Source organism: Malurus melanocephalus, unplaced genomic scaffold, assembly GCF_030028575.1.
Source record: "Malurus melanocephalus ecotype Western Australia unplaced genomic scaffold, MMel_1.1 scaffold_3, whole genome shotgun sequence".
NCBI lineage: Eukaryota > Metazoa > Chordata > Aves > Passeriformes > Maluridae > Malurus > Malurus melanocephalus.
In genome coordinates, this window is record NW_026623235.1 from 4,291,660 (window position 1) to 4,306,650 (window position 14,991).

Below are 14,991 nucleotides of genomic sequence, written 5' to 3' on the forward strand. Positions count from 1 at the left end.
ATGGGATAATTAGAGCTTATTTGCATTTGATGAGGTTTGTACTTTAAAATCCAAAATTCCATTAGCAGTACTTCCACAAATTTCACGTCTGATTCAGCATTGTTTATCCTGTCCTTATGACAGTGTGATACTGCTGATTTAAAAGGTGTGTAAAATTACATAAAGGCAACAACATTTGTATCACACAAACTCATCTGAGCTTGGTGCTCCTGCTGTGCAGGAGTGATCACCTACCCAAATAAAGTTTTCTGCCAGGGTCCTTCTATATGATGGGACAGAAATTTTAACTCACAGACATTGTTAGAGCCTTTCTTTAAAGACATTTGGGAACCTAGTCATTGGAAGCATTGCTTTTACAGCCTCCTAATTCAACAAAAAATAGTTCATTAAAAGCAAGAGGAATCATTTCGATAGAGCCTTTCCCATGAGTCCCATGAGCAGCCTGTACTCTGTGTTGGAAGTATAGAGATTTTGAAATTGTATCTTCGACCATTTAGAAGTTGCCCCCGTGAATTTCATGGAGCTGCTTGAAAGTGACCACGTCCTTTCCTCTTTCCAGATCGTTGGTGATGCTGTGGGCTGGGGCTTTGTGGTGAGGGGGAGCAAACCCTGCCACATCCAGGCCGTGGATCCCAGTGGGCCAGCAGCTGCAGCGGGGATGAAGGTGGGTTTTCAAAACAGGGTAATTTCCCAGGAGAATTTGTGCTGCTCCGTGAAAGTCTTGGGCTGCCTGTATTTGGGGAGGGAGAGGTGCTTTTGTTTCCAGCCTTTGTCTCGGTTTCARGCATTTTTGCACAGTGAGTTCTGCTGCCTTTCAACTCCCTCCTATTTTTCTTCTGTCCTTGAGATTCTTGAAGTTGCTTTTTCACATGAGACTCGATTATCCTTTCCARGTTGCTTTCTTAACCTTTTCCCTTTTTGGGGTGGGTTTTTATTCATGTGGTTGGCTGCTTTTGGTGGTGGTGGTATTCTGTTTTCTTGACTTCTTTTTTTTTTTAATTTTCATGGGTTTTTTTTCAACTCTGTACAATTTTAGCTTCCCTCTTTACTTTGTATTTATGTGATTGCTGGTATGTAGCTTTTGGACTTTACCTGTAGAGGAAGAGGCAAAGTCAGACATACCTGGTGGAAGCGAAGCTAGCATAGCCCATTGTTCACTGTAAAGCAGTYACGATTCAAGACAATTTGGAAAGACCAACGGATGATACTTTMATATTTCATGAAGGGCTGAAATAGTTTCATACATGATTTAATAATCAATAAATACACATTCCGCTTTAGCTTTTATATTGCTAATGCAGACTTACCTGTGGGATTGGATCACAGCCTKCATATATCTATGAATTAATCTTTGCCTTGTACAAAGAGAAAAAKAAAGGAGAGCTATTATGCTAATTACAGATAAAAGCAAGAAAATTAAATTAGCTGCTACACCTGCTGCAATGGCCAGAAAGATTAAATTACCAGTTTATGCCATGCATTATTGTATGGCAGCAAGCCAGATGAAGGTTTCAGGTGTATTCCACATGCAGCCCAGTTTGCTATGAATTTTGTGTAGCCTTCTAATTCATATCTCTTCCCCATCACACTCATCCCAGCTGCCTTTCATCTGTGTATTCACACCCACCAGGCTGGAGGCTTCAGCTCCAGGAATGCACATTCTGCCCACTGCACTGCCATGGGACCCTCCTTAGCAAGTRCACAACAGGGGTTTCTGCTCTCTGGCTGATGATTCTTTTTTAAATGAAACTTTCAAGAACATACTGTCTTTGAAACTTTTTTTTTTTTTTARTACAGTTAGGCAAAACCCCTGGGACAGGGAATGGCAGCTGCAGAACTTGTTGGTGCATGCAGCACCCAGACACATCCTCCTGGCAAACAGCTTGAATTCTGAAGGAGCTGGAAWTTTTTTATATGTTTTATACAACACCTAAATATAATATACAGTTACAATTTTTTTTATGAAGAATATAATTTTCAAATAATAATCTTGCCTAAAACTTAAAGCACCTAAATTTAAAAATGATAAATGAACTCATGTGTATGTTCTAGATACTGAACTTAGTAATTTAGTATTTTTCAKCACCTTTTATTCTCTGAATATAGAAGTTAGCAGTAAAGTGGAGCAATTCTGAAACCTGACAACATCACTGTGGTGTCCTATGTAAAATCCCATGGGGTTGCAGAGGTCTACCTGAACCATTCAAGACAGAAGAAAGTAAAATAGTCCATTCTCCTGAGGGGAGCAAACGGTGTTGTAAAACTGGGATATATTGCCTTGATTTTACACAAGGACGGATCTGATTGTTTCCAAAACAGTTATCTTTGTATGAATTCGTTTTTCAGAGCAGAATTGCACATAAAAATGTATAGCYGTATATGCGATGAGGCCCACTTTAGACACAAAAGTTGTTGCCCCATTTTTGGAAATGCTGAATACCTTCAGCCTAGTGAAGAAATGGTGTTTTCTTTGAAAATAAAGGCTTTTGTTGAGATGTTCCCATGGCAATAAGTATGTAAATCATAGTGCAGTATTTGAAATTTAAAAAAAAAATCTATGTCACTTAATCCATCTGTTTACAGAACTCCTCAATCTGGCGAATATAAAGGAATCAAATGACAGGCTTTAGATGACAGCTCCTTGAAATTAAACATTCTCCTGTGTGGAAGCTGCAGGAAGGGGATTTTGAAAATAGGCTGTTGGGCATGGTAACTTCTAGTGGGCTGGTCCAAGAGGCTTTTGTCTGCAAAGGAGTGCTACACCAAAGAAGCGCTAACAAGGGGAGTTGGCGATGATGAAAAGGGCAAGATTTTGAAGAAGAGCCAAGCCTTGGCATTGCAGTTTGTAGAGAAGTTCTTGGCAGTAGCAGCAGGGATTTTCCTCCTAAGGAGATGCATCCACTGTAATTGTTTTTATAAGTGTCTTTATTTGTAAAGCTGGTGATTTTGCACTTGCCTCTTTTGGAGAGCACTATTTTCCTGTCTTTGCATTGTGCTGGACATAGTGTTGAGAGAGAACTGCTGCTTGCAATCTCATTGTAGGACCTCTGTTTGTGCCTTTAAAATTCTGCCATGTGTTACAGAAAGCAGTAAACATTTCAGGCTCAACCTACCTGCTGGGTTCAGTGGTGGCTTGCTTTCAGTTTGACCTTGGCCGGGCTCTTGGCCTGCTCCAAAGTGCTGTGAGTTGGGAATCTGAGTAGAAAGCTCAATGAGCTCGGGGCAGAGCTCTGCCCGCACGCAGTGGCAGTGGCAGTGGCAGTGGCAGTGGCAGTGGCAGTGGCAGTGGCAGTGGCAGTGTCCAGGCACGGCGCGGGCGGCTGGGACACGTGGGCTCTGTCACACGCACACCTCGGCGTGGCAGCACTTGCCATCTCCTTACGTGTGACATCCTTTGTGGGGGCATTTTCAGACAATTTATTTCTGACAAAATCCCTACYAGCATGGTCTGCTGAAGATGTATGAGAGGCTGTAAGCTTTAGGACTTGATACCTCATCTGGGGCTGGTAAATAGGATTACCACTCACAGTCTGAGGTTTCAGGTGTGAAGCTGAGAAAATAATTCAGTAAATATCTAGTCAATTAGCTTTATTAAAGCATTTTTGGGCCTGGTTTGCTGAAGTGTGGTTGCTTCTGACAGTGTTGTGAGGAGAGTGGTTGCTGTAAGCGCATTAACAAGTGGGAGCTGGAGGCGACGCGAGGCTATGAAAGGAGTCAGTGTTGCGATGCGTTCTTCTGAGTTATTTGCAGCTCTGTGTAGCTGTCTGCTGTCGTCAGCAGTGCAGACAGGAACAGCAGGATTCTGAAGTTCCTGGGTTGCTTTAATATTCATTATTGACTGGCTGAAAAATCTGGTTTTCTGCAGATGACACTGCTAAATATTGCCAGCTGTTGTCAGTAAAACTTTTTCTCTTTTTTTTCAGCGATTTATTCTGTAAGTTCATTTCTGTTTTTAAGGTGCAAATATTCTTTGAGAAGTTACAACTTAACTTCAAACTAGTGACTTAAATTATGTATCACATTGTTATTTAGCGTGKCATAACTGTGACAGAGTATGATGGAACAAGAAGACTTAGCTAAGTATGAAGCTTGTGAGAGAGACAAATTAATTACTCATTTTGCTGATCATCTGTTCTTCCCACTGGCTGGAGAAATCCCCGCTCAAACTGTTAAAGAAGGATGTCTGATTCCTTAAACTGATTCTTAGCAAATTAGTGTTTATAGCTGTTACACCTAAGGTCCTCAAATCATACAAATTGCCTCAAATCATACAAATTGTTCAAGCTTTTCAAGCCTATTCTTCTTGCCTTTTCTGGCCTAGTTCTTCATTTCAGTCAGCAGCAGGATGTTTGAAGGCCCACCTATTGTCACTGGTACCAACCCCTTCTGTTTGGAGCTCAGCTTGGGAGCTGTGATGTGCAGCCAGGACCCTTTCAGCATGGTTCTGCTCCCCTGAACTCTAAAAGCTTTCACAGGGAGGGGATCAGCTTCTTAAATTTTCTGCCTGTGCATTTGTCTTCTGCATTCACAARTGATTATTTCAGGTCCAGTTTCACAAATCATTTCGCTAGCAGAGTCTGACTGGGTTGCCACTGTGTCAAGAAGCTGATTGATGTCACTTCRTCAAGGTCATCAAGCTCAATTTTATGCAATCAAAGGAGGATCTGTACTATCTGGTTATTCCAAAGAATTCAAGTACTGACAAAATAACAAAATATTACAGGCTTGTGACATGGAAAACTGAAAGGCACACATTAGAGGTATCTAGTGGGGTGAAAACCACCCCAAAACCATATGATGTGGATGAATTGCCAATACCTTATATTCCTGCAACTGGAAGAAATTTGAACTGTGAGATTCTCATGAAGTTGAATGTACCTCATGCTGCAGAGAAAAACAAAACCCATTCCATGGTCCTTGCCAGCCTGACCTCAAATGTGAGGATTRCATAACTGTTTGAAAAGCAAGATAAACCAGTCTAAAAATCCTTTAAAAAAATTCCTTCAGGAAAAAGTATCCCAAGTCCAAGTCTTTTACAACATAGTGGGAGAAACAGAGAAGCATGGATATGTAAGTGAGAAACTTCCTTGTAACTCCTAAAGGTGGGGTATTGGGAGCTTGAAAGCTGGGATTTTCATTGTATCAATAAGGCACAATGTACATGCCTTCATTTAAATCTCTCTGTGAATTTTAGGAAAGAGAAGGTACCGAAGTGTTTGATGCTGGGCCTCTAGCCTTTTAAAGCACTCCAGAGGTGCTTCAGTGCTAATTGAAGGTATCTGAAGGGTACTTTCATTTTTTCATGGAATTGAGCTTTAAATGAGAAGATGGAGTAGACTTGGATAAATATTTATGCTATGCACTAGCATATGGTGTTGTTGAAGCAGATGCAATTCAGTCTTAGAATTCTTATCTTATACCAACATGTTACTTATTGTAGAAAAGCATAAATTACACAAGTTGCCATCTGTTTTCAATTACAGCATGAAAACACTGAGGCAGGTTGGGATTTTCCTTTAGCAGTGTTATCAGCTTGCTGCCGAGTTTGATAATTACATTACAGTGAGCTGAGAATGGATGTATTTGGTAATGTGAGCACTCAAAAAAAGTTGCTGACAAACTGCTTTCATAGCTTGTCCATAAATAGAGAAGCAGCAGAGCTAAACATGCATAGCACTGCCCACAATGAATGCCACTGCTGTAGGGCTTGAATATAAATGTAYATATAAGTTTCAAACATGTCTCTGTAAGTGCTTCATTTTCTGATACCATTTAATTATAAACTATAGTATAAAGTTCCACAGAAATGTATTCAAGCTTCTATAACTTTAGAAAAATCTAATTTAAAAAAAAAATCAGATTTTATGTTTTACAATGAAATCAACTTGGTTTTTAAAAACCAGAGAAAATACAAAGATGTTTTAACTTTGTCTTTCACTTTATGTAGTGCTAATCGAGTCCTCAGATTTTATGTGCTACTATCTGTCCATCACAGAGATTGGAGAGTGAGCTGAGTAGGGTAGCATTAGCTTTGAACATCGTGCTGAGAAGAGCGGTTGTTACATTACAAAATCACAGGATGGCCTAAGTTGGAAGGGTTCACAGGGAATYRTCTGATCCAACCTCCCTGCTCAGKCACAGTCATCTCAGAGCACAYTGCACAGGGCTGTGCCCCAAMAGTTCTGGAATATCCCCAGAGAGGGGATTCCACAGCCTCCCTGGTCAGTCTGTTCCAGTGCATGGTCACCTGCACAGTGAAGTTCTTCCTCATGTTCAAGTGGAGCTTCCCGTGCTTTGTTCTCTGCACATTGCCTCTTGTGCTCTTGCTGGGCACCACCAAGCAGAGTCTGGCCCATCCTCTTGGYACCCTTTAGATATTTAYAGAYGTTAACGAGGTTCYCTCTCAGTCATCTCTTCTTGAGGCTTAAAAGGCYCAGCTCCCTCCATCTTTCATTGTAAGAGGGATTCTCTGGACCCTYGACTGACTCAGTAACCCTCCGCTGGACCCGTTCCATTTTGTGATGTCTCTCTTGTACTGAGGAGCCCAAAACCACACACAGCTCTCCAGATGTGCCTCACCAGGGCAGAGTAGAGGGGCAGGATCACCTCCCTTGACCTGCTGGCAGTGTTCTTAATGCGCCCCAGGATACCACTGGCCACCTTGGCCACATGGGCACTGCTCTGGCTCATGGACAGTTTGTTGTCCACCAGGACCCCCAAGTCCTTTTCTGCTGAGCTGCTTCCCACAAGGTTGGCCCCTGGCCTGTATTGGTGCCAGGTGTTATTCCTCCCTAGGTCATAACCAGGACATTAGGACACAGTGAAAGCATAGCAATGGTGRACATAATGTTGAACAGTTTGGTGAACAGTGTGGATGGTTTTTTTTATTACTATTTATTTAATGTTTCATAGAAATCTTTCTAAAAGACTCTAAAGGAAAAATGAATAAGGTTGTGTTAATCAGTAGTGTAATGATTCAACAGAAGGTGGAAGAGATCAAMTATTTGTAAATGTGAAAAAACTAGTGCTGCTGTCAGCATGAAAAAATGAGTTATTGTGTTCTTGACAACTGTTCAACGTGTAGAGCAGTCACTGTGCATTCCCGATCAGTGAATGAATCTGTGCCTGGGTGTTGTTCTTGCTCTGTGTCTGCCTTCTCTGTTTGGTCTGTGGTCATCATTTGCTCAAGAGTTTTCCTTGTGAGCTGTGTTGCAGCCTCTGTAACTGTCCCAAAGTTTCCAATTCCCATGTGTGTATTTAATTAAACTCAATGAGTAATTCCCARATTTTTAGATTGAATCTTGTTACCACTTATAAATAGGTTGGACCTACYCTAAAACCATGATACTCTAAGTATAATGGGATTAATGCCATGAAAATTATCACAATAATATGGTTCTGTAAATATTGGGTAGATAATTGCATTGCCCCATCTCCCCTTGTCTGAGAGTTTTGTGAATTCAGTCCTCTCACCAAAGCAGAGACGTCACTAACTGAAGAAAAACATGCTTTTGAGAGCTGCATTGTGTGTCATTGCCAGAATTTTGTTTAGTTGCCAAAAGGAGACAAGGTTTGGCAAATTACTCCTTTGCWTTCATTACTGGCCACTACAAGTGCAACAACTGACTCTTTATGTCCGTGGTCATCCTTTGCATTAGCACAGTGTCTTTAGGTCCGTTGAAATCACGATTTTTTTCCCCAGCATTGGGAGTCCCAGCTCAGGATCGGAAATCCAGCCCTTTCACTGCACCAGCTACTGTGTCCATTTTATTCCTCCTCTGTGTTGGAAGCCCTGTCATTGTCAAAACTCTGTGTCAGGAGACTCTGAGAGACAACTGGGCTGCTGGTGAACCTGCCCCATGGTGGCCACAAGGAAATCACAGTTTGGATTTGGATTCTCCTCTTTTACACAAACTCTCTGTGTAATGCTGACTGTTCCCATCAGAATGCATAGGCATTCTTGTAAAGTAGTTCGGGTTTAAAGAGAGATGGAAAATGCCAGAAAATCTGACATATTCTCAAACATAATCAAAACATTTCATGAGTAGATCTGTTTTGGCACCTTACAGATGAAGTTTGCTAAAGTTTCTTTGTTTCCTTRTGGGGGCTGTGGTTCACAGCATAAGGTCCAGGTTTTCCAGTCTCAGAGCAGAGAATTTGCAGACTGGACCCAGTGGCTCCCATGTAGCAATATTACATCCCCTGAGTTTCAAACATCAGTTTCTACAGCTCTCCTCTTTCTAAGCCATCCGTCTCCTCTTCCTGAAATTTGTGTTTTTATTAACTCCAGATACTTCCTTTGTGACATGCCACCCTGTCACCCCTGTCCAGGTTGTAACTACTCTGCAGACAGACATTTCATATTTTCAATGCTACCATATTCCAGACTCTGCTGATTTTTACCAAAATTCTCCTGTTTTGCTCCATTTTCCACTAATAAATCATTAGACTCTGAAGTGTGAAATTTTACTTCTTTTAAAGCCAGGATAAAGCTCCTGTTACCTTCTGACATGTCAGAATTTCACCCTACATTCCTTTTTGTTTTTTTTCCTTTTTTTGGTGGCTTCCATTTTTTCCTACTTGTTTCCTTGGTTTGCCTTGCTTCTTTGTCCACAGAATTGTGTAAGGATGAGTTTATTTTGAAGACATCTCTTCTGAGRCTTCAGAACTTCTGAAGTTGTTTTGGAAGGTTAAGTGAACCTACCATTGTGGGCAATCCTTAGAGAGTGTGCTCACCACTGGGTAGTTGGGTCTGGGACTGTGCTTGCTTCAGTGGATCATGAACTCCTTTTCTTCCGGGCCAGTGRACAAAAAATTGGCTAAAAGAGTCAACCACCTTTATATTGCACTAGAGACCAGGTGTTTGCTGTGACTMTCTGGAAGTGTTCTATGATAAAGAAATCAAAACTTGGCTTGTGCAAAGTCACCCGCTGAGGTGTAAGGGGAAAGACCCCCTCCCATGCAGTTGGGAACGCTGACGCAAATGTCACGCCAGCAGGATGTGAACTGCAAACTGCACACACAAAAGAACACAGAGAAAAATGCTTTTTATGATTGTCAGTCCTGGTTTTGAACAACAGGATCCATGTTACTCACTGTAGAGAAAGGAATTGAGACAGTGGGAATTCCCAGTGAAATTTAAAAATAGTGAGTTCAACTTTTTGAGTCTAAATTTTGCCTTTAACATCTTCCCACCCCCACCCTGCCAAATTTAGAGGACACAATTTATCAAGGTGCTTATCCTTTTATCTTGCTTATCCCAGACRCAAATTTTGACCTGCAGAGCAGGTCGGTTTCCAATGCCTCTGTGTGATTTTTCCTAAAGACTCTTTTAATAGAGAGTTTTACTGGGCAATAAAATCCCTTTTTTTTCTCTTTACAACAACTGAAACCTTATGAGTACAAGAAAGTTTCAAAATATCTCAGAGCTCTTTCTTTTTGTACTYACAGCAGTGTAGTTGACTGAATTGAACTTGTTTGCAGGGCACTCACCTAAAATATTGTTGGGCAACAAGTGACACTCTACACTTGTGTCTGTACATTGCTCCTTCTCATCAATAGCAAAAAGAAAAAAAYGTTTCAGCAACTTCATATTTGGAGATAAGTGGACTTTCTAAATTTAGTCACATTATTTTAATAAATGATAGCTTTAAAAATTCTTTTTGACTGGTGTTTTATGGTAGGATAACCCAGATATCTGATCACCCTGCATTTATGAAAGTATTTTCTTGATTTTTTTCTGGAGTCTTACAGCTGTAACCATTCAAAAGGAGAGACAGCAGCACTGATTTCAGCTGCACTGTAAAACAGGGCTGTGCTTGTGTTTTGATACAACTTCCAAATTCCTGTGTGGTCTTTAGCCCATTGAATGGTGAGATCTGGTGCCTGACAGAACAGCTGGGATCTCACCCGTGCTCGAGCTGTCGGAGGCTGTTGCACATCACTCCCAGGTAGCCCAGGCTCTCTGGAGAGAGTACTGCCATCTGAAAAATTGATCTGCACAATGCCTGAAATCTGAAAAAGATTATCCTCAGTGTCTGTAAAAAAGACACAATTAGAAGTCAGTGCAGCAAAATGCTGTCATTTTGAACTACTTTTGCTCTCAACTGAGGATGAAAAACTTTTTGTATTATTCAGTTGAGCTGCAATACTCATTTCACTCAAAGCCTTAGAGAGTTCCTCAGATGCTGTGGTTTTCCAAGTTCATGGCTATCTCAGCTCTCTGCCCTGAGCATTTCAAGGATGCTGCTGCTCCCCAGYTGCTGCTCTACAGACTCTTGCCTGCACTTCTTCGTCTCTTTTCTTGTTGCTGCTCAAGACACAAAGTGGCTTCCTTTCATGGTATAAGCCAATGATTCGGGAAACATGTTGCATTAAAGCCAAGGCTCTGTCTAGCTAGCCAAACACATGGAAAAACAATTGAACTTTTGTCTGTGCAAACATAGAGCAGCTGTTTGTCTCAAATGGCGCAGACTGTTCCTGCTCATGACACGCTGGATACCAGAGGGTGCTGAGGGTGCCCTGCATGAGTCTGTCTGCCCCTGTAACTCCCTTGTTCTCCCTTAGTGACTGTTTTTAACCAATAAGGGACTTAAATGAGCTACAGTTTAGCATAATTGTGTAAGTTAACTGATATACGGTTTTAAAGTTCTTTACTCATTATGCGTGGTTTTGTTTTAGCAAACATAATTTAGTTATAGATATATCAGAAAAAAAAAATAAAGACACCAAAAGGTCAACCCAAGCATAAAAAGACATTATTTCTAAGCTTAGACTCCGTGTTCTTCTGACACTGATGCAGCATTTTACCCAGAGCCATCTTTAGCCATTCGAGTTATTTAACATTTTCAGAGCTGTTCTGTGGTAGGTATCAAATTGCACTATACAGTAAAAATGCTTATGAAGTTCGACATGCAGTCACTGGTTTGCTTTCCTGATGTGGCCCAGCCTGGCCCAGCTTTACCTGTGGGTATTTCTCACTGGGACTCACATTAAGTCAGTGATTTTACACACCAATTCCCAATTAGGGCCATGGAAAGCAGTGACCTATATTCCCCTATTCCATATTTATGGATGGTTTGTGTTTCAGGGTATTAGGTTCTTATGTTATTACTCTCCAGATATGTTCAGATAGCGTTAATTTACCTTCATGAGTAATTCCTGTTCTCTGTGTTGGCGTTTGCCTGACCAYTCAGTCGCTCTGTCAGCCAAACTCCACCTCTTGCAGAGCTGAGACTCGTGCAGCCCAAAAGACTCCGACTCCAAAGCAAGAGTTGTTCTCATGGGCTCTTAGGTCAGCTCTTYTCCTCCTCTAATTTGTCCAKTCTGTTTGTGGAGTTGTACAGCAAWRGTTTCATTCTCTTCCTAGTGAAAAAAAAGGACTTGCATTCCCATACATTCCCATCGGTGGGAAGGGAGGGAGGGAGAGACTATCTGAGCTACTGATGAGGCCCTTGAGAACCTATGACTTTTCATATTATGTGRCATACTGTATTATGTTATAAAATAGATATTACTTTATTAGATGCATTTTAATTTTTTTAAATTATGTAGTTTATAGATTATGTTGTTTAATTTCCGATAATTTTTTTTCTTTTGGAGACCAATTTGTTTGGAATACTATACAAAATTCAGCCTCTTTTTTAAAAACAGAASTATGTAATGTGTATGTAATGAAAATATGCAATGCAGCCTTGCTCAGGCAAACCATCCATATCATTCTGCAGTCACAGACCAAGAATTATGTACTTATACTTGTAATTCTGTAAATGGAGTTCAGTTTCTGCTGTCAGTTGTACTGGGCTCTGCTGACACCCAGTTTCTGATGGGTACAGATGGAACAGTGGGCCAGCCTCACACTGGTGGAAAGATTGAACAAGAAACATATCCCTCAGGAGACAAAATTTTGTTAATGCAAAGCCTGGATGCTTGCCTACTCCCACACCACCCACTCTACAGCCAATTACAGTTTTGCTAGAGATATTTRCAGAACTGAACACACATCTGCAATTTATTCTGTTCCATCCAGTAACCTCAGTTATGTAGGAAAGGCCATGGTATGATTTTTTAACCTTCCGGCAACATGCAGTTGGTTGTGAATTGTGAGGTTCCAGCTTTACTTTACTAATCCTATCAAGATTGCATGAATTCTTTAAAAAAAAAACAAAAAAAAAAACAGCACCAAAGATAAAAATCTAACTGGAAACATAGCTTTTAGGACCTCTGATTTTCATCTCTTTTCCTCATTCCATTGTGACAATGTAAAGCTTAGCAGTGTGGGAGCAAATATTTCAGTGCTGCCTGTGTTTGCTTTTATGTAGAAGGTTAGTCTTGGGTCTTAAGCTCCTCTGTGGCAGCACATTCAGCATCTCCATACCCTGAGCTCTTTGCTGAGCATGGGGATTCCTTTGCTTTATGGCTATGGGTGACCTATTAAACGAGAAGAAACCCTGTATCAGCTTAAACGCAGGTTGTGTGTGTAAAGGAAGCTGAGCTCTGTGCCCTCTCTCCTCCACCTCAAATTCCTCTGCTCTTGGTTCTTGGTACCATAACATCCATTGTGCCATTGATTTCACTGGGACTTGAAGTTATCTGGAAAGTTAAGCTACAGTTTACTGATCTGAGTGTAAGCTKCTGCCAGGAAGGTTGATCCTATCTTCACCTCCTTTTCATCTGCTTCTTTCCCTTTGCCTCCAACCAGATATGTATCTATTGCCTCCTTCCTCCATCTATGGCAGGCACATCAAGGAACTTACTTTGCCTGGAGACAAGTCCTTTCWTTTATTTATTTTTGCTGGCACAGGATGAAAAGGATGAAAAGGGAGCGGTGCCTGGCTTTGGCACGCTGCTCCCAGAGCCAACACAAAGGGACAGGAGCACCTCTTGGGACTGCAGACACCAAGTCCTGTTACAARCCTTCCTCCTCTTTGAAAAGGCTTTGATATCTGGGTTCACAGACTCGGGCAATTCAGGCTGAAGGTATCCCTTTCTATGGGCAAAAACAGTTGTGTGGTCCCAAATCAGGTTACTGATCCAGCTTTTAATAAGCAAACTTTTTTTTTGTCATTTCTTTTAAAAGTAAAATTACTTTTTGACACCCTAGGGAGAGAGAAACCTCATTCTTTGATGTTGTCACTAAGGGTTTTATGTACAAACCCCATGATGTGGTGTGTGAGGTAGAAGGTGATGATGTGGTAATTAGCTGGGAGGATTTATGCAGGAGATCTAACAACTGGCAAGGCAAACCTGTGTGGTTATCCACTTGTAAATAGCTCCTTTCTACTTGGTAACAGCAGTGAAAAGTACAAACAGTGTAATTTTTTGTTCCTCTGTGACAAAATAATAGCCTTAAATGGGAGTGTTYACTTTCACTCATTTCTCAACTCCTACACATTTCATATTTAAATTAGATTTTAAAAGAATGAYACCTTGGTTTCCATCTGTTTGCTTGGAGGGCAGTGGTGCTTGGGAGGCAGAAGTGGGAGGAATGGTTCTCAGCATCTGCAGAGGAGCCAGGGGCGTGCAAGGGGGAAAGGATCCCATTGGAAAGATACCTCTTCCTTTAAAACGTTGGAAACTTAGATGTCCCCTTCCTCCTTGCAGAAAGCTGGAAAGCTGTTTTTCAGATGTTATGTTCTAGAAGCACCTAAGCCTTGCCCAAATTTTGCTGAAATCTGTCAGCAAGATAAGAAAAGCCAAAGCAGATGTATCAACTCTTGAAACAAGCAATGGTAAAGGCTGTCTTTTCCTTTTTTTTTTTTTTTTTTGCTTTTTCCTTCTCAGTTTCAGGAGTTTAGTAACCTTTCCAAGTGAGAGCTGTGGCCATACCACAGTATGTTTTCAATTTTAGAGCCGGCCCAGAGCTTTTAAAAGTATAAAGTGTGAAAAGTTCGATTTGTTTATGTATCCTGCTGATGACATCTCCAGGTCACTGACAATTGCAAAATGTTAACTCTTCAGCCCTGATTTCATGGGTGCCCACAAGGAAGGGTTCTAACTGCATGGGGTGATATTTAATAGAAATCAGGATCTTGTGGGTCTCCCATGAACATGGAAAACAGATTTGCTAACCACATGTGGAGGACTATCCTCTAGAAGATCACAGTGAATTTCAGAATACCATAATGAAACAATTATGTTTGAGCTACTCAAACGTCCCAGCTGATCCTTGTCCCTGCTGGATTAGTAGGACATAAAAAAAGCATTTATTTATAATTATTGAGAGTATCTGTATTACAGAAATATAAGCAGGCTGTCTCTGTAATGGATYTAATTTTCATTTTCATTAGCAAGAAGAAAAGCAAAACTATTGACATTGGGATATAGTTTTCTTTYTGAAATAGTTATATTGCCAATTCTGGTATGAGTTTTACTCTGTGAAATAGTCAAAATGCACTTTTCTTTAGACAGTTCTGAAAGAAGTTAGAAGCTTTTATTTTAGTTCTTAGAAAAATTGCTGAAGAACTTTACAAGGTTGAAAGTAACTCCTGCATTTGCCTTAATTCTTAATTTTTACTTGATGCTAATAAGGTTTTTTTAAAAGGAGATAAAAAAGAAAATGGTGCATTTCTTCATGCATTTTGGGAATGGTTTGTCTTAAAGTAAAAATTATCTGTGTGATTTTTGCTTCACAGCAGATGATAAGAAATAGTAGTCAGGGAAGCATGTCCCAAAGTATGCCGGTGTATGCAAATCACTGTGGACACAAATCAGATCAGTGCAAAGGGTTAAATCCAGTCTGTCTCATGGTGGATGACTGAGCCAGCCCTGTTTCAGACCCAGCTTTCCCAACAATGGATTATTTCTGTGCAATATTTCTGAACTACTTGGTCTCAAAGGGATGTGCTTTGCAACAGAACRTGGGCCTGGTTTGAGCTGTCAGCTGCTAGAAATCTGTATAAGATCCACACAGAGTCCARGAGTGAAATCCTGGCTGATCCGGAGTGAAAGATGGTGCATCACTCTCTCCACATTTTTTAATATTTCCCTTCA

The 14,991-nt window shown here is 40.8% G+C and overlaps 1 protein-coding gene across 1 annotated transcript in view; it reads left to right on the forward strand.

The window, feature by feature from the left end:
* Positions 1-14,991, forward strand: part of DEPTOR (DEP domain containing MTOR interacting protein) — a 77,589-nt gene that overhangs the window by 52,839 nt on the left and 9,759 nt on the right. Inside the window, exon 9 of the mRNA XM_057368011.1 lies at positions 560-664. Within this exon, the coding sequence (XP_057223994.1) occupies positions 560-664 (105 nt within the window). The remainder of the gene's footprint in view (positions 1-559; positions 665-14,991) is intronic.